This window comes from Stylophora pistillata, chromosome 3 (genome assembly GCF_964205215.1).
Source record: "Stylophora pistillata chromosome 3, jaStyPist1.2, whole genome shotgun sequence".
NCBI classification, from domain to species: domain Eukaryota; kingdom Metazoa; phylum Cnidaria; class Anthozoa; order Scleractinia; family Pocilloporidae; genus Stylophora; species Stylophora pistillata.
Window position 1 is genome coordinate 47,289,236 of NC_142521.1, and position 18,452 is coordinate 47,307,687.

Sequence of the window (18,452 nt, forward strand, 5' to 3'; positions counted from 1 at the left end):
CGTATTTACCTGATTACTTGTTCATTATTTAGCTAGAGGGGCTTTCAAACCATTTTTTACGAAAAAAAACGATGTCCATTAGTTCTACTGACAGAATGATTTATTAACTTGGTTTGAAATAATTTTTGTTAATTCTTAAAGGGAATGTTGGTACTCTGCTCCTTACACCACTACAAACTGAAAGATAATTTTCTAGTTACTGCTCCGGCACATCTACCTGTGCACAGCTGGTTTGCTGTAAGAGATTCTATTTTATCCCGGCCTGCACCGGCTACGCGCCTCGTTGGCTATCTATCATCTCATATCCAACGCGCGCTCGTGGAATAATTGTTAAATATGTATTTTTCAAAAGGCGGAGATAGAAAAAAATCTTGTTCTTAGGGACAAACTTCTCTTTTTAGCTAATACGGGTCCGTTGCTTATGCTTTTTTAACCCTTGACCTCTCCTACTGACTAAGCTCAAATTGCTGCCACGTCCCTTGTAGTATCAGCCGTGTTACAAACCACAAGGTAATGGGAATATCTGGAAAGATCAATGACCCAACTCAGCACAGAGTCTCTCTGGCTCAGTGATGAACCATCGGATCGCAGTATTTATATGATAAGCTAAATTATATACGCATTTTGATTGATTTTTACGTACAGTGTATGATCTAATGGATGACAGTCGCATAGGTGACGTCACACTAACAATTCACAAATCCGTGAGAAAAAATCATAGGATACACAACCGGTGTTAGTGCGCTGCGCGGAACTCCGGGACTGACTCGGTGTAACGAGGCCGCTTTGAAGAGTCTGCTAACTAGGTTTATGGTCACGAGAGGCTCAATTCTAGTGTCTGCATTTGCTTGTCCTCTGAATACAGGTCTTTTCACAATGAATGTGGGGAGCTTAAATCAGTATGTGTGCTCAATACAAGGTGTCTGTTTGATACTGTCTATTTGCGAAAAAAGCATGTAAAAGTACCGATCAATAAATAAGAGAAAAGAAAAAACGCTTACCATTCACAAGGTAATTTTGGTTTTTTAGGGTGGCCAATTTTCATTAGTTGGTAAAACCTAAATTATCTTGTTATACTCCTATTTACCATTAACAAGTTTGTTTTTTTTTTTTTCAAACAAATGCTGCATGAGTTAAAATCAGGATTCGAAACAAGATCAGATTATCTCAAATTTTTTTTCATTTTTTAATTTTTTTTTATTTTTACTCCTTAAAGGGAAGAGTTTGCTGACTAATCTACATCGGGAAATTTGGGTGATTCTTATATAGAAAAGCACTTGGCTGTTGGGGATAAACAAGCCTTGATTGGTCAAAAGGGAATATATTGAACGTGTTGATTGGTTGATAAATTTAGTTTGGGTATATAAGCATCCAGTGACTCACTTTCCATGCGCGATATCTGTACCCGGCTTCGACCTCGAGCGTGAGAAAATAGGCACTTTGCTCTGTTAAAAGCAGACTATATAAGTGTGGAGAAAGAGGTCGTGGATAGCTAGACGTTAAGCCATGACTGAATACAAACTGGTAGTTGTTGGAGGTAAACTGATTTTGGTGCTCTGCATCGATAGAACGTGTGATCTTTCTATGAAAATTTGAACCGATTGCGCTGAACATTTGATCCTTGCTCACCTAATGTCGTACTTTTGTTCCTCTTGCAGCCGGTGGTGTTGGGAAAAGTGCGTTGACCATACAACTCATTCAAAATCAGTAAGTGTCTGCCTATTGAGGAACCAGTTCGTGCACCGTTTAACATGTTCTGTTTGGAAGTTGTGTTTGTGGCGAATTATGCAAGGGTTGTTGTGGTACACCAAACTGGACTCAATTTACGTCCCGGGGATGAATGTAAATTCAGAAGATGTCACCGAATGTACGATTTCAATAGTACTATATTGTTTGGTTTAAATTTGTATTTCGTTTCGAGTTCTTTCCCTCGAAATCATTGTAGCGTGAGTCGGAACATGTTTACTGTCCTATCAAACAGGCAACTTACCTGTAAATTCAACTCTATTTATCAGACGCTCCCAGATAATTATAAATTCGATTGAACAACAGCATTTAGCAAAATCGCACTTCTTACTTAAAGTCTATGGGCCTTCATTTGATTTCATAACAAACGAATGATGTTTTGCAAACATGCGTTTAAACCTTCCTTTCATCATTCAAGATATTTGTTTCACTCGCTCTCGCTAACTGAAACAGGAACTCTTCGCTAAGACCGTGCGCCCAGTTCGGTAATTTTAAACTTCTCTATCTGAGTTCAGTAAGCTTCTCTCTCTCGTAAATAAATTTGGTCAAAGAATAAGCCTTATTGTTCTGTTACGAGCATATGTAGGCCTTTCGGTTGTTTTCCATTCCAATAAGCTGGGAGCTGTTGATGTACATGTGAAAAGGTTACTGTATACCATGGGAGGGGAGAGTAAAAAGGGCGTGGACATGGTTTGAAGGTTGGGTATGGTGTTTTGAGTTTGGGGCAAACAGCGGTAAAATTTTTCGTCATACTTGTTAACAACATTAATTGTGATAAGTTAAGCAAGAATATGAACATGTTTGCATGATTTGGCCAAAGGTTAAGTTTTAGAAACGAATTTCAACAAGAGAAGGACATGAGTTACCACAATGTCCTTCTTGTCAATATTTCTAGCAGTTTTAAAGTTACCTAGTATGTGCAGCTGTGAAGATTATTTCAATCTCTTTTTTTATTTTTTTCTTATGCTTTGATTTTTACATAAGGGCAAAGCTTTGATGATATTATACTGTAAACTGCTATATTCAAGTACCCCCTCCCACTTATAAGCTGGTCTACCTGTAAACAAGCAGAATAAATCCTGCTCCCTGGCTTTGTTATTTTTGTAATAACAAAGCAGAAAGCTCTGCCTGCTTTTAAATAGACATTAGGATTTTAAATGATAGGAGAGGAAAGATAAACTGCACTGGGAAATTCTGAACTTCTGTTTTGTTTGTCATGTTTCACTTTTATTTTTGTCGTTAATTTTAATTCTGTTCCTGTTTTAAATCTTAGTGGAAAACCAGTAAATGCAAACTGTATTTTGATTATCTCTGCAGCTAGAGCTCATTTCAAAGTGCTTTTTCTACTCCAGCGAGGAGCCCTCTTGGATATAAGCCCCCCTATCTAAAAGCCTTCCTTAAACCCGTTAAGAGGTTGCATAAGCCCAGGGCTTACAAGTTGCAGTTTATTAAATTTAATTTTGTACACTATTATTTTTCACCTCTAGCTTTGTAGATGAATATGACCCAACAATTGGTGAGTAAAGACTGCTGAAAATTTTGATTTACATCTGCTAACTCAAAGTGTCTGTGTGTTTCTACAACACTTCTTCATGCAGTATGAACACAGTAGAGCCTTGTTAACCCAAATTCAGTTAACTTTTTTTCTCAATAAAAACTAATTTATGCTTATGCTGCAAGTTCTAAGTTTGTGGGATTCTCGTACAGGAAAAACTATACTAAATAAATCTTTTCTTTCCTGCAGAGGATTCTTACAGAAAACAAGTTGTTATAGATGGGGAAACATGTTTATTGGTGAGTTTTGAATTTTCTTGTATTGTTGGCCACTTAAATTCTTTTTGTGCTTGTACATGTAGTTACAGTATTAACAAAGGTCAGTTCCGAAAGAGTCAGTCAGGCCTACTTTGTTTGAACTGTATTTTCAATCCACTGGACTGATTGTTTAACACAAACAGTTTTGTATTAGTACATTACTGGCTATAGGAATAGCAGCACCTACACATGCATAAAATACATGCAAGATGGTGGATATACGCACAAATTACACATGTAAAATTTTGCACAAACCACTTAATTACTGACGTGCACCTTAATTTTTAAAACAAGCTAAGATCAATTTAAAAAACATTTTAAGACCAAAATGCAAGGTACATGTTAATCACTTCTGGTAGTTAAAGGATCAAGTGATGCCTTGGGAGACTGTTTATTTTGTGCTAAAGACATAACATTTTTAAACTTTTTTTTCATTTCCTCTTATCTTTTTAATAGGATATTCTAGACACAGCAGGACAGGAGGAATACAGGTTATTTATCTAGATAAAAACCTGAACATAAAATATAGTACCACATACATGATCATACAAACTTATTTTCTCTAAGCTTGAATTAGCCAAATGCAATTGCCACCCCACCTCACCAGCTTGGACAGGAGCCAGGCCATTAATTCCTGTAATAACAACTACATTCCTTCAAAACTTGATCAATCTCTGATCTTTGGTTCTTGTGATTTTCATGGATTGAGGCATAGGGATGTACATGTATGTTGAGTTTTAAGACCTACAAACGTTTTGCAGTATTCAAGGGCTTCCAAAAACTGTCTTTGAGTCTTTTTCTTGAAACAGCAGACTGAGATCCTGAAATAAATCTTGGAGTTGTCTGGGTTCTGGAATTTCAAGAGATTAATTTAGAAAGTCAATTTTAAAATCTAAATTTTCAACTTTTGAGTACATGAGTAGTATTTCAGACATTTTAGCTGTTTTGGGTAAGCCCTTGCAAAATCTTGGTCCACTATCCTGCTTGGTCATTGGTACATGGTGGCATAAAACTGAGAATTTTATGTCTGAAGTGTGGCTTCTTTTCTGCAATTGCTAAACTCGCAACACATCTGCAAGGATCATACAGTAGCTTCACTTTACATGTTGCATTGTTTGTAATTTTTAGTGCAATGAGAGATCAATATATGAGAACTGGAGAAGGATTTCTGTGCGTCTTTGCAGTCAATAACAAGCGATCGTTTGAGGAAATCCATGCATTTAGACAACAGGTATACTATTTGTAAACAGGTACTGTACTGGTTAATCATTATCCACCATGACTCAGTTTGTTCACCAGCTAAACTCTAAGTCATGTTTGTTCACCAGCTAAACTCTTAAGTCATGTTTGTTCACCAGCTTAACTCTAAGTCATGTTTGTTCACCAGCTAAACTTTTTAGTCATGTTTGTCCACCAGCAAAACTCTTAAGTCATGTTTGTTCACCAGCTAAACTCTAAGTCATGTTTGTTCACCAGCTAAACTTTTTAAGTCATGTTCAAGTCCTGAATATTTTCAGGCTTCTTTTTACAATTGCATGTTTTGTAAAGCATCAGAGTGAGGATCATTTCTTTTGACTCATTCCCAATGTTTTTTGCCCTGCATTGAGTTTGTTCAGAGCTTTGTTAAATAGTCCATTCAGAGTTTATTTTTCTACTTCAAAATTTATTTGCTCTCTATACAGATAAAAAGAGTGAAAGATGCTGATGAAGTCCCTATGGTTTGTAAGTATTTAGACCAATTATTGGTTCTGAATAAAAAACAGGCAAAGTCGACTCTGTATAATCTAACAACAAACATATGAAATACATATATATTGTATTTCATATATTGTATTTCATATTTCTGTATAATCTGCAGGATTTATCTAACATCACATCAATCAGAAACCTGTCAACAACAAACAAGATATCTCATTTGAGGTGTATGTTACCATGCAGTGTCAAATTCCTCAGTTACCTAGTAACCTTTTAAACCCTGGTGACCAGCATCTAATTTCTCCTTCACTAATACTGCTAAATCATTCAGTAAGATCAGAAGATGGGAATTATCACCAAACAACGGAACTTCGACGGCTAGTAAATAATATCCTTGTCTTTACTCACATAAACATTTAGAGAAGAGTGTAGATGATATGGATACGGATGTTGGGATAGGACAAACTCAAAGGGTACATGTACATCTCAGACTTTAATTATTGCCAATTCATTCATGTTATTCTTTATAGTGGTTGGAAACAAATGCGATCTTCAAAGGACTGTAATGCCAACAGAGGCATACGACTTAGCGACAAGTTATGGAATTCCATTTATAGAGACATCAGCCAAGACAAGACAAGGTGTTGAGGATGCCTTTTACACTCTAGTCAGAGAAATTAGACGGGATGTAAGTGACCTTAATTTTGGAAAATATTTTTCTTTTTTTGGTACTGTTTATACATGCAAATATAACCACAACTTTCTCTCTTTTTAATTATCTTACAGAAAGGAAAGAAGCCTGTCAAAACTCCCACAAAGAAGAAAAAATGTATAATCTTGTAATGACTTTTCATTTTTTGTCTGTTCAGTGAACAGCTTGGTAAATTTGGTCTCCTCAAAATATTCAACATTTCAGGTCTCCTAGAAGTTTATACAAATCTATCCATGTTCATAGTACCTGTTACACTTAAAACCAGTTAGTACTAGAAGGTATTGATGACGTGTACATAAGCCTGAATATTCCTTTCAAGCATTGTATGCAGTGATCCCCTTGTGAAAGTAACAAGTACCTTTGGAGAAAACTTAAAAAACAGAATTTAAATTGCATGCTAGTAAAGATGTTTGACCAGATTGAAAAAGAGAGTGAAAGCTTTGTAGTAATTTCACAGAGTACATCTTAGAGGTGATTTTTTCTTTATTTGGAGCAGTAAGGTTCATAACAGCTGAATTTGACACAGTTCTTGTTGAGTAGTGTGACTTTTAGAAGATTGAAAAATTTATTTATTGATACTTTAAAAGACGTTTGACCAATAATAAAACAGAACTGCTGCATTTTTTTTTCTTTTTGGAGATTTGAAGGCGATAAAACAATGTGTGTTACTATTAATTTTCTTACTGTGGAAGAATGTGACTATGAATTTAGTGCACCATAGATCTGTCACTAGAATTGACTCCAGATTTGTGAACAAATAATTCCATTTGCAAGTACAGGCCAGTGCTGTTTTTCGGAAGGAATATGTTGATGTTGGGGAGGTTGGTGTGAAAGGTTTCTGCAGGTTAGAAACATGTCACAGCAGAGGATGATTATAGATAAATGATTGATAACCAGAAGCATGTACTTGCAGAATATTACATAAGAATCGGTTTTTCCATAGTTGGGTACAATGATTTTCCCTTGGGATTAAAGGCTTTTAAGAGAGGGTTACTCGTAGGAACATTTATGGCAATTACTATTCATCGTAGACAAATTGAGTCAGGTTATATTCTGTGATTTCCTGACCATAGTAATCAAATGAGAGGTATGAGCTAGTGGATCAATTTTTTTCTGGTTGTGCAACAATTTTTGGGGCATTATTTCAACAGAAAACGTAAGAAATGACAGCTTTCATGCAAATTCGAGGGGAAAAATTTAAATGTTTTCAGAAATCTGTTAAATAGAACAGTTTCAGAAGAGGGAGAAGTTGACACTTCCAAAAACATCCAGCTAATTTTACTGTAGTGGTCTCGTTGATTTTGCCTGGAAGTACTCCACCCTCTACCCCCTCCCCCCCCCTACAACCATTGTGTTGTCAGCATGTGTGCCGATTTTTAATGGCTGTGTTTCATTTATGTGATTGAACTGATTGTGCGTGTCTACTCTATCAGTACAGTAGACTGCTTATCTTGAACTCAAACCTGTCAGGGCAACAGAGGATTCAATTTCGACCATTTGGTCTCAATTGCAGGTTGTTAATTATCAAGGTTCATACCAGTGACCTGCAAGCTCCAATAGGCTCAGCAGCTTCAGTGGCAAAGTTGTAAGAGATGCTGGCTCATCTCAAACAGCTTTACATTGTGGCACCAATGAGAGCTTCATTCCATAGTTAGTAACTACACTTAGTCTCATAGCATGAGGTTAGATCTTGAGGGTAAACTGTACTTTATTGCCTTTGTTCTTAATGTTTGTTCTCCACTAACAATACATAAGTATGGACTTGTAGATAAGTAACATTGCTTTAATTGGTGTTTCTTTGTACCATGTTATGGTACTGTGTGTATTTTGTTCCCTTTTTCTGCCTGGAATGAAATAGTTCTCCATTTCCAAAAGAAGTTTTTCATTAATTTGCAAGAGTAAAGCAGTAATTGAAAATAAAATAAAATGAGATTTCTTTCTTGTTTTTCCTCATTTTGTATTTTCTTGTTTATACGTAGTCATACACATGGAGTACATAGTTGAACAAATAGGGGGTAGCAATACAAGTAGGAAAACAGCAAAGCTATCCCAACGAAGAGCATGATGAGAAGTCGCAACCCTTTCCTTCAAATATAATTTTTATTCCTTTTATTGCTTATTGTTTTATTTAGTCATTTATTTACAGCTATAAGAGGTTGAGGGAAGTGTCTTGTTGATGTGACAGCTGTTACAAATCCCCCCAAAACATCGAAAATGCAACGAGTGAAAAATTCATTCTGAGATTAAAATGGTTATAACCTTTTAATACAGAAGAACCATGCTAACAGAAGCCAAAGGAGGAGTGTCACAACACAAATTGGAATATTAGAAACCAAATGGCTGAATGGGAATACTTAACACTAAGGTTCGGTTCGGTTTTTTCCGAATGGAATATTGCCTCGCTTCCGAGTTTAGCAGAAAGGAGACTGGGCACAAGTGCGGAGGCGCCTGAGGATTTTTGTCTCGAAGATGGCGGACTCATCCCGTGAACGGGACTCGTTATTCAAGAAGTGTGTCGGAAAATTGAGTGAAAAGTATCACAGATCGTTTCTTTTAGACCTTGCAAGCATCTATCTTGGTCTTAAACCCTCGCTTCTCTTCGATTACACAGTCGTTGATGCAACGAACGCAAGCATTTTGATTGATGCTCTGGTTTTAGAGAGGGTTGTTCCATACGCTTTGGACGTTCTCAGAGTTGGCGACGACATATTCTTCGCTGACTTGAAATATTTGGTGAGGCATTTAAAGATATCTTTGGAACTTGAAGAGCTTATTTTTATCGACGTTTCAGGGGCATTGTCAGAGCCACGTTTGTTGCAATCAGATGCCTCGAAAAGCATTTACAAACAGTTATCCAAGATTGTGGACATTTTGGATCAGAAAATAGGAAATCAGCGTTCGAACGAAACGCGAAGTGGCAGTGTTATTCGAAAATCAGAGGTTATAGATTTAAATATTTGTAAGAGTGACGCTAGTATGTGGTGCATTCCTTGTATTTTCGGCTTTCTTCTTCGTTATCCTGTAATTTACTGGTGCAACGATCAAGGTACGTGTACCGATTGTAATTGTCTCAGCATGGTTCCACTCAATCGTTACACTGTGACTGTAAAAGAATCGTTCCTGATCCATTCTTGGCTGATGAAACACAATAGTGGATTTATTCAGGTTTTAAGAAGAGGAACAAAGAGCTGCAGTGAACACGTTGTGTTTTCATTCTCTGCCCCAGTAGCCCTCCAATCTTGCTATGAATCTGATGTTGAGAAGTGGATGAAGAAAATATATGGTAGCGGTGGGGAACTTGAAACTGGTGAACATTTAAAAGTTCAGAAAACGGTACTTTCATTGCCTCATCTTGCTTTATAATATTCAATATTCAATGATTTAACAGGAATTCTTCATGCCATAATTATATGCTCACAACATCCAAATTTGGTAGTCTCCTTTGCAGCGCTTCCTAGACTTGTGACACAATGCTCCTCCTCATAAACGTGGAGAGAAATGCCACAAGACAAAATCTTAACAGAGCTGCAAAGGAGACTACAAAATTAGGCCAAGTTTAAAAGTAAAGCTTATGTTTACACATGTAAGAGACTGTGCTATCTTGGTTTCTAAGTGAAGATTGTTTCGTCTCTCATTGATTCACACTGACTTTGCAAGCAGACTCCATTTTTTTCCTTTTCGGATGCCTGTTGGTGTACTGCAGTTTAGCTAATTTTGTACAGGGTGGGATAACAAAAACAACATTCTCATTCATAGAATAAGAAAGATGGTAACTTTTTACAAACATGACACTATTGAGGTTGTCGATTCTAGCAGTATGCAGGATGCATGTCATATATGAACTTCATTAAGGTATCTCACTCACCATAGATTCTCTGTGGCTCAGTGGTAGAGCATCGGAGCGCAAAATCCAAAGGTCTGAGGTTTTAACCGCCTCCCGGTTAGCTCAATTGGTTAGAGCGCTGGACTGTTGTGTGGGAGGTCGAGGTCGATGGTTCGAGCCCCGGCTGGACCAACACTCAAGGCCTTAAAATAACTGAGGAGAATGCGCTACCTTTCTTTAATATCAAGAAATGGATAGACATTCTAGTCTTCTCGGATAAAGACAAAATAATACACCTTAGGTCCCGTCTCCTGCATCTATTAATTGGTTAATTTGTTTAGGTAGGGGATGTTAAAGAACCCACTCACAAGATTACTGTGATGTGGTCTGACCTGTTTACTGGGAATTGGGGGGGGGGGGAGGAGGCTGATCTTCAATTAAGTTTCCTTCGATTGTTTGTAAACTGCTGATGCAGTCCGGCTAAAGTCCCCCGAAAAATGTTGTGATGCGCATTTGATCATATCCACATGTTAATTTGCGTAATATAAATATTAAATTATTATTATTATTATTATTATTATTATTATTATTATTATTATTATTATTATTATTCCTCATAGGGACTCAGAACTTTTTCTTTGTCCCACACTGGTGACAAGACAAACAACATCTTCCTCTATTTTCATTTGTGTCCATTAAAATGTTCATTAATAGTTGCTCTTCACTGACATATTTGATGTTTCACAAAATTATTTTACCCCTTAAATTCATTTCACTATATATATAGATCTAGCCTTCTGCTGGCCTCTACGAGTTTCTCTCTACACCAATTTTCTGATATTTACAAATATTTACAAAAGTCTAGAAGCTCCTCTTTATTTCAATTTAGCAGATGTAGTATAATGAGTGGAATTATGTTAAATTATACAGCAAGGGAATTTGAATGCTAGAATAGACCACTTTCATAAATGGCTACTGGATTAATATTCTTTTGTTTAAATTTAAATTAGCCCTACTGGCCTCATTCTCCAGTACAAAATTCAAAAGAATACATTATCTCAAGCGAGGTCAGAAGGGCTTATTTAAATTTAAACAAAAGAATATTAATACAGCAGCCATTTATGAAAGTGGTCTATTGTTATTAGCTATGGATCATTAAATTGCATCCAGTAGTTTAATGCATAACTTATATTAGTAATCACTTTTGTGTTGGGCAAGGTGAATAACCTTTTCTTTTTCGGTTTTGTTTTGTGTGTTTTTTTTTTTTTTTGCAATGCATTTTTTTGCCAGGTCATGCACAGTATTTTCGAATTTTGTAAAATTCCATGTGCAATAAAACTGCATTATTTTATCACCTGAGGGGAAAGAGACCATCTTTAACAAGCTTTGATGAGAGTCTTACGTCTACTTCATTTCCATGGAAAGTCGTGCCTTAATTAAAGCTGCAGCCAGCCATAGTGAGTTATCTATATGTAAGATGGAATTACTTTCCATTTGGTACGCTCGAAATACACAAAAATACACACCGTTAACAGCAGACCCACTCCCGAAAATATGGAGCGTCAGTTTCCGAATGATTTGATTCGCGAACTCAGAACTCTAAAGTGCGATGAAAAATCAGATTGGAATATGAAGGCAATTAACGAAACACAAGTGAACTCTTAAGTGAACTTCAAAGCAAACTACTTATTTCTTATCGAAACCTTCGGCACTCAACTGGAGGACGTCTCAGACAGTAATGATCAAAAAGATCTCGACGAGGAACAGAAGTGGTATTTTGCATTGAAGGTTAAATGAGCTCACACGTAATGGAATTCTTGGAGCCAAGAAATAGCTCAGAAAAAAAGAACAAATAGCCGCAGAGATGAGTCGTGTATTATTGAATCAAATATGCATGCTGAGCTTGTGTGATGTATCAAGTAATCTAAAGAAGAAGCTATGAAAGATCTTATGGTCAGCATACCACAGATACGTCTTTTTCCAAGGGAACGAAAGAGAGAAGGTCTTGGGAATAACGTTGGTGATGTTCACTCCAATCCGTAAAAATATAGACCACTTTCATAAATGGCTACCGGATTAATTTTCTTTTTTTTATTATATGGCTTCTGTCTCACAAGGACTGCGAACTACCGAATTCACGAATTTGATTGGCTGAAATCAATATTGAAAGCGGTCTAGATTTTCCCATTTAGACCGGCAGCTAGACCGGTCTAGAGAAAAAAAGGACAAAGAATATAAAAAAAATTGGCATATAAGACACAGCCATATAATAAACATCTTATTAACCGAGCTAGGTCGGTCTGTATGGGAGAATCTTGACCTCGGTCGCTGGTACAGACCTCACTGCGTTCGGTCTGTACTGGCGACCTCAGTCAAGATTCTACCTTACAGACCTCCCGCTCGGTTAATAAGAACTAGTCTAAATTTAAATTAGCCCTTCTGGCCTCGTTCTCTAGTACAAAATTCAAAAGAATACATTATCTCAAGCGAGGCCAGAAGGGCTAATTTAAATTAAATAAAAGAATATTAATCCGGCAGCCATTTATGAAAGTTTTCGTCAGTAAATTATACCATGGAAATATCTACATAATTTACGGTACCCCAAGCAAAAGCTGTGTTGAGCATCCTGTTCAATATGATTTCGGTTTGGATTTTTGGTTGCCGATTAGTACAGTTGCTGACGCTCTTGCTGCCAATTGTTCATTTTCTTCAACGAGCCTTGATTGGTTTCTCGCTGCTAATTGTTCTTTTTCTTCCACTAGCTTTGATTGGTTTCTCGCGCGTTTTGACTGATTAACTTAGAATATGCGACTTGATCTCAAATAGATGATGAAGTATTCTCGCAGTTATTTCAGCAAAACATCGTCTGTAGTTATGTCATAAAGGCAATGAAATACATTTACCCTGGTTTATTATGTAATGGAACCATTTAGAATGCTGGGAGAACACCAGAGAAGCTTATAAATCACTTGCTTGGGGCTCATGATTTAAGGGTTTCTCTCTGTGTTCTCCCAACTTCCGAGATAAAACGCTGTGAAACCCGGAAAATGCTTCTATTCCTCAAAGGATTATCATATCTGCAAAACTTTCTGACCTGTTTAGTAGTTCTTTCCGTGAATTTCGGCTAATTTGACTGCTGTTGGTATCTTCTGTTTGGCTTAAAAGCTTGGGTAAGTTTGTAATCTGGTAACTAAACCAGCTATCATATTTTACATTTTCTACAGCCTTGAGGGTTCTCCCCGACTCAGTTGATTTATAACTTGGATCTATATTTGCCAGCCATTCCGACTCTTCGTAGTCGGAAATGTTATTCAAATCGTTCGCCATTTTTTTTTTTTCGTAACTTCAATCCGGCTTCGCTTCACGATGCGAGAAAACCTGTCTAACCAGTTCTCTGGAGTACAAATACAGCTTGATACCTGTACTCGTCTTTGGCGTTATTTGTACTCTACGAAGTGTAGTTGGATAATAATGCCGAATAGTCTTCGCACACTTCTGCTCAGGCATTCACTGTAATTACATGTGTGTAACCGATTCAAATTTTCTGTTGCGAATACACTCTGTTGTTGAAAGATTGTTGCTTATCCATTGAGCCATCATTACCGACACTAGGAAAATTGAAAGTCCTGGTTATTTTTCTCTTCAACTGGGCTACGTATATGTATTTGTTTATGCTTTGTTTATTCTTTGTTTCACCCGAACAAACTTGTTAATCTGCTGTGGTTGCTCATTAAAGGTTAAGGTTTTCAGTAGATCTCCTTGTTATAAGGTTTTTAATCATATCAATGAATTCGAAAAACATTCCTTGTGGCAAAATGAAAACGAAAGTATTTTACGAGGTGCTCTGTTACCAGACGGAAATTATGTACGAGATGAGTAGTTTCTGAATTAATGAAGGCATATAAGTTTTGCTCCAATAATTTCACAGGAAATGAGTTTCTGTAACTCTCGAAACGAGATAATTAAGCTATGACTGGGAGCTAAAAGCCGATGTACGTGCAAATATGCACGTTACATTTTCCTTTTCGCAGAAGGGGTCAAGGCACTCGAACCGTAAACAAATTTTTGGTCAAAGAAAAAAAAAGGAACATTCTATTTATAATACATAGAAAAGATCGGATTGAATCTCGGTTAAAGAGGTGGTATTTTTTATAGCTTTTTTAAGCGAGTTCAAGAAGAGCGACTTGCTAAGCCGACAGGTAGCCATCTTTTATTTCCCTGAAAGGAGACTATTGTACTCCGGCCACTCTGGTTTATGCTTCGGTGAATTTTATTACATGTCAAAGCAGTTTTAAAGAACAAGAAAAATTCCGCCTAGCGCTAATTATTTTTCTCTTAGCTTTCTGGAGGGGGGTGAATAGGCTAACGGATCGGCGGATTCTGAGGATTATTTTGCCCGGATTTCGGATTTAGAGCAAAATTTTAACGGATTTGCGGATCCTGGAATTGCAACGGTTCGCGGTTTCGTCAACTTTTTAGGTTCGGATTTTGGATTTTGATTGCGAGGAAGTTCGGATCGTGGATCTGAACGATCGTCAGAAATGCGTTGTTTTCTGAGTATGTGTATTTTTTTGTCGCGGACGAGACTCTCTGCATGTCACGCATCAGGGAAATAGTAACGCACTGGAACGTCTGCTGTGTTCGCGCCCTTATCCATGACACTGTACCCCACCGATTGCGATTCACTCGATCGGAAAGCCATTGCCTAGCTAACACACAACAGCTCAAGGTGCGTTTTCCACCTTTTTACGAGACAAGTAGCGAACGGATTCGGATTTAACAATTTTTTTTAACGAACTGACGGATTTGGTTATCAAATCGTAGCGGATCGGCGGATTTGCATACCCCTATTCACCACCCTCTTTCTGCTCTTATTTCAACTGAACTGGGCATGTGTATTCCTTTTCATGTTTTGCTGTATGGATTCAAGCCGGAAAAATTGGCGGTCTGCCGTAGCTACTCGAAGGTCTTAGATCTCTTTATCATTTGTTTGCTAATCCAAGCTACTCTCTCCCTACCATAGTTAATGGAGGGGACCCCTGGATTAACTATGCTACCTGCTAAAAACACTCTAAATTCCTGTTAATGAATAAAATCCCTATGGAAAACTGAAAAATTTTGAATCCTGCGATACTCCCATGATCAGAAATATGGTCCTTTCGGAGTTGTAAGTGATTGAATAACGATGTCAAGGATAAGTTTTACAGAAAGGAACACTTTTTATTAGTTGGCTTGTGGTATAGAATTGGTGTTAAAATTGAGACCGCGAAATGAAATTAGTTTGCATTTCATAGAAAATGGATCCTGACTCAGTGAAGGAAATTCCTTAAACAGAGATGGACATCATGTGAAAGTTCTTCCTTAATTTTTTGAAGAGACACAGAATAATTCTCCTTACTCAGTCATAAGTTCGCTTTTTTAAATAAGCGAATTCAATAAGAGCCACTTACTAGGTCGATACGCAGCCATCTTTATCTCTCTGAAAAAAGACCATTCACAGTACTCTACCCGGGTTTATGCTTTAATGCACTTCAAAAGAACTTTCATCACAAACTAGTTAAACATGAGAAAAATTACGCTAAGTGCTAATCATTGTTCTCTTTCTGCTATCATGATCTCAAATGAACTGGACATGTGTACTCCTGTTTATGAATAAAATACCTTGTGGCAGGCTGAAAACTTTTAAATTCTTCGATGTGTTTCTGTGATAAAAAATTAGGTCTGTTCTGAGTCGCAAGTGAATGAATGAGGGGGTTAGGGATACATTATACAGAGAGGAGCACTTTTAATTTGTGGACGTGCTGTGTATAGTTGGTGTCAAAATTGAGAAGAAAGGAATCAGCTTGCAGTAAATGAATCCCTGCCCAGTGTGGGACATATTTCAACAAGCAACAGTCATTTCATGTCAAGTTAGTGTGCTACATATCCTGAAACGACAGGTTTCCTGAAATTTTTCGAAGAAACACGAGTATTTCTCTCGTTGAGAAATACTTCACTCAGAAGTTATGTTTACATTTTATGATCCTTTTTTTTTTTTCCTAGAATGGCGAAACATTGCACACCCCAAAATCTGTTTTCTACTGATCAAAGATGATACGATGGTAGATCTATGGGGTGACACCGGTCAAGACCAGATCGAGTGGATTTGCAAATTACGATATGATGGATTTGAGCACAAAAGAATTGGGGATCTAATTCCGCTCTCGAAAATCGAGTTGCCAAATGGACTGGAAGCAACGTTTGGTGAAATCATAGCACTGGCAGGAGATTTGTACGGCATACCAGAAGAGCCCATCATTCACCCTACCCAGGTAAAAAGCGGTCCCGAACGCCAACGACGCTTTCATGCCGCATACAGCACGCTGGCCTACGTACCTAAACATGAAATTGAAGAAGAATACATGAAGCTTTTAGATCTCTTAAGCAAAGAAAGCTATCAAGGTAAACCTCTTGCACCACAAATATGGGACAAAGCAACCGGAGGCAAGTGGATTTATGGTGGTGTCCCATACAAATTCGGAAGGATGTTGAAATTAGCCCTTCATAACTACGACCATTTTAGCCCTCGCGCTAAAGAAGCCTATCTAGCTGGCCACCACTTGGCCGTTGATAAAGCCAGAGAATCAAGTGAAAAATACTGGGACGAACGGAGCAGACTACTAGATGAAGCACTTTCTTTGGATGCATTTGGTTGCCATTTCTGAACAGACAGTTTTTCAAGTGGACATATATATTAAGTAACTAAATAATTACGTGGTTTTAGTACTAGTCCAATGTTATGGCTTTAACTTAAGTTTTCTGAATTCGGGCTAACTTTCAGTTAGTCGACCAGACCACGCTGAATCCATCTGAACGCATAACTCCCGGAAGTGTCAAGAGCAGCTGATAATGTTTTCTTTGGAAAACCAGCTTCTATATATTACAATGTGTGATTGCTTTAAGAGTAGTAAGGCTAGTGAGTCACGCAGATTAAAATAAGTTAGATTGCATGTCAAACAATTTGATAAAAATTATTCACGTTGGATATGAATGCAATATCCTGGGACACCAAGATTTGAGCTGGGAAGTCAAGTCCGTATGTATTTCGGAGACCTCTTGAGTAAGTACATGCACGATGAAGACAATAAGTTCGGCCTGCGAGTGACAAACAGGAGAGGTGATAAATGGATAGTATATGGTGATGGACAGCTTTTGAAGGATCACAACAAAGACACCCTGCGGCTTGTAACTGAAGCGACCGTGAAATCGGTTCAACAAGTGCTTGAAGCTTCTGTGCACCCAACTAAAGAACAAAGAGCTAGACTTCACTGTGGTAACCGATATCATAACACATGTTGACGAGACCAAGAAAAATAAAACCCCATTGTTCCAGATAAAGCCCGACGGGAAACTGTACAGGAGGAAAGACATCAACAATCTTAAGGACAAAGAAACTACCTCAAACTGGTGGGGAAGCACAACTGCTACATTTATGAAAGTTCATTACGACCCGCAGAATCCTGCTATACAATGAACAACGAATTCTCCTTTGATCGTTGAAAATAGCGTTTTTCTTAATGAACGTTTGGAGACCAGCTTAAAGTTAATTTAATCTTATTATGATGCTGTTCACGAGGCTAACAAGAAATCTACAATGTACAACTTTAATGATAGATATGCGTTTTTACTGAGTATTAGCAATTATGGTTGGTTTTGGAAGTGGTTAGCTTTTTGACGCTATCTCGCTTTTGTAGGAGGGGCAGTTTACAATTAGATGTAATGACTTAGATTCTGTAACTTTCCTCTAAACGCAATGGGGAAAGATGGAAGGATTTTTTTCTTAGTGATATGTTCATCATCAATAAACCTTTACCAATCTTTAAAACATCGGTAGGTAAATAGATAGATTATTAGGTTGATGCATTTCCTTTTTCAACAGTTGACTGACTGACTGGGTAAATGCGGATAGTTTCAAAAGAAACTGTTTGGGGCTGCGTCGGTGGGGGTAACGAAATAATTTGGATATATCAACAAAGTTGAAATAGTAAATTGGCCACCGTAACGATTACAAAAGCTGACGTTTCGAGCGTTAGCCCTTTGTCGGAGCGAATAGAGGAATTGTGGGTTGTGTGTGCTTTTAAAGGCAGAAAATGGAGCTACGTTATTGGTGGGAACATGGCAACGAGAAAAACAAGAATAAACTAGTGGAATGAAAAGCGTTCGTTGATCCCTGTGGGATTTAGACTGCCGGTTTGAAAGATGAGCTTTTGTTCAAGATTTTTACGGCTTTCCGTGCTACCTAAGTGTAAGGAAAGATCGCAGATTGCTATATGTTGCTTAGAATGATTAGGTAAATTAAGATGCCTAGCGACTGGTTTCGATGTGTCCTTGTCCTTCCTTTCCACGTCTCGAAGGTGTTCTCAGAATCGGTCACCTAGTCTTCTGCCTGTTTCGCCGATGTATATCTTTTTGCAATAAGTACAAGTTATGCAATAGATTACATTGGCGGAGGTGCACGTGAAGTGATCGGTGATCTTAATGGATCGTTTAGGTCCCGATATTTTATCAGTGTTGTGAATGAAAGGACACGTTTTGCATCGTGCACGAGCGCATTTAAAGGTGCCTGGTTGGTCATTAGTCTGAAAAGAACTTCTGACCGAAAAATTGCCTATGTTTTTGTCGCGT

At 37.6% G+C, this 18,452-nt stretch overlaps 3 protein-coding genes across 3 annotated transcripts; all 3 read left to right on the plus strand.

Moving 5' to 3' along the window:
- Positions 1-1,376: 1,376 nt before the first annotated feature.
- Positions 1,377-7,918, plus strand: LOC111343697 (GTPase KRas). Its single transcript, XM_022950882.2, has 9 exons — positions 1,377-1,537; positions 1,659-1,707; positions 3,234-3,262; positions 3,491-3,540; positions 4,015-4,049; positions 4,687-4,789; positions 5,241-5,280; positions 5,784-5,941; positions 6,040-7,918. The coding sequence occupies exons 1-9, from the start codon at positions 1,507-1,509 to the stop codon at positions 6,094-6,096; spliced, it is 552 nt and encodes a 183-aa protein (XP_022806617.1). The 5' UTR covers positions 1,377-1,506; the 3' UTR covers positions 6,097-7,918.
- A 476-nt stretch (positions 7,919-8,394) lies between these two features.
- On the plus strand, positions 8,395-11,144 carry LOC111344050 (UPF0739 protein C1orf74 homolog). The gene has a single exon (XM_022951258.2). It carries the CDS (start codon positions 8,435-8,437, stop codon positions 9,326-9,328), a length of 894 nt encoding a protein of 297 aa, XP_022806993.2. The 5' UTR covers positions 8,395-8,434; the 3' UTR covers positions 9,329-11,144.
- Positions 11,145-11,998: 854 nt separating this feature from the next.
- On the plus strand, positions 11,999-17,652 carry LOC111344210 (uncharacterized). Its single transcript, XM_022951424.2, has 2 exons — positions 11,999-12,958; positions 15,831-17,652. The coding sequence occupies exon 2, from the start codon at positions 15,887-15,889 to the stop codon at positions 16,490-16,492; it is 606 nt and encodes a 201-aa protein (XP_022807159.2). The 5' UTR covers positions 11,999-12,958; positions 15,831-15,886; the 3' UTR covers positions 16,493-17,652.
- The last annotated feature ends 800 nt before the right edge of the window (positions 17,653-18,452 follow it).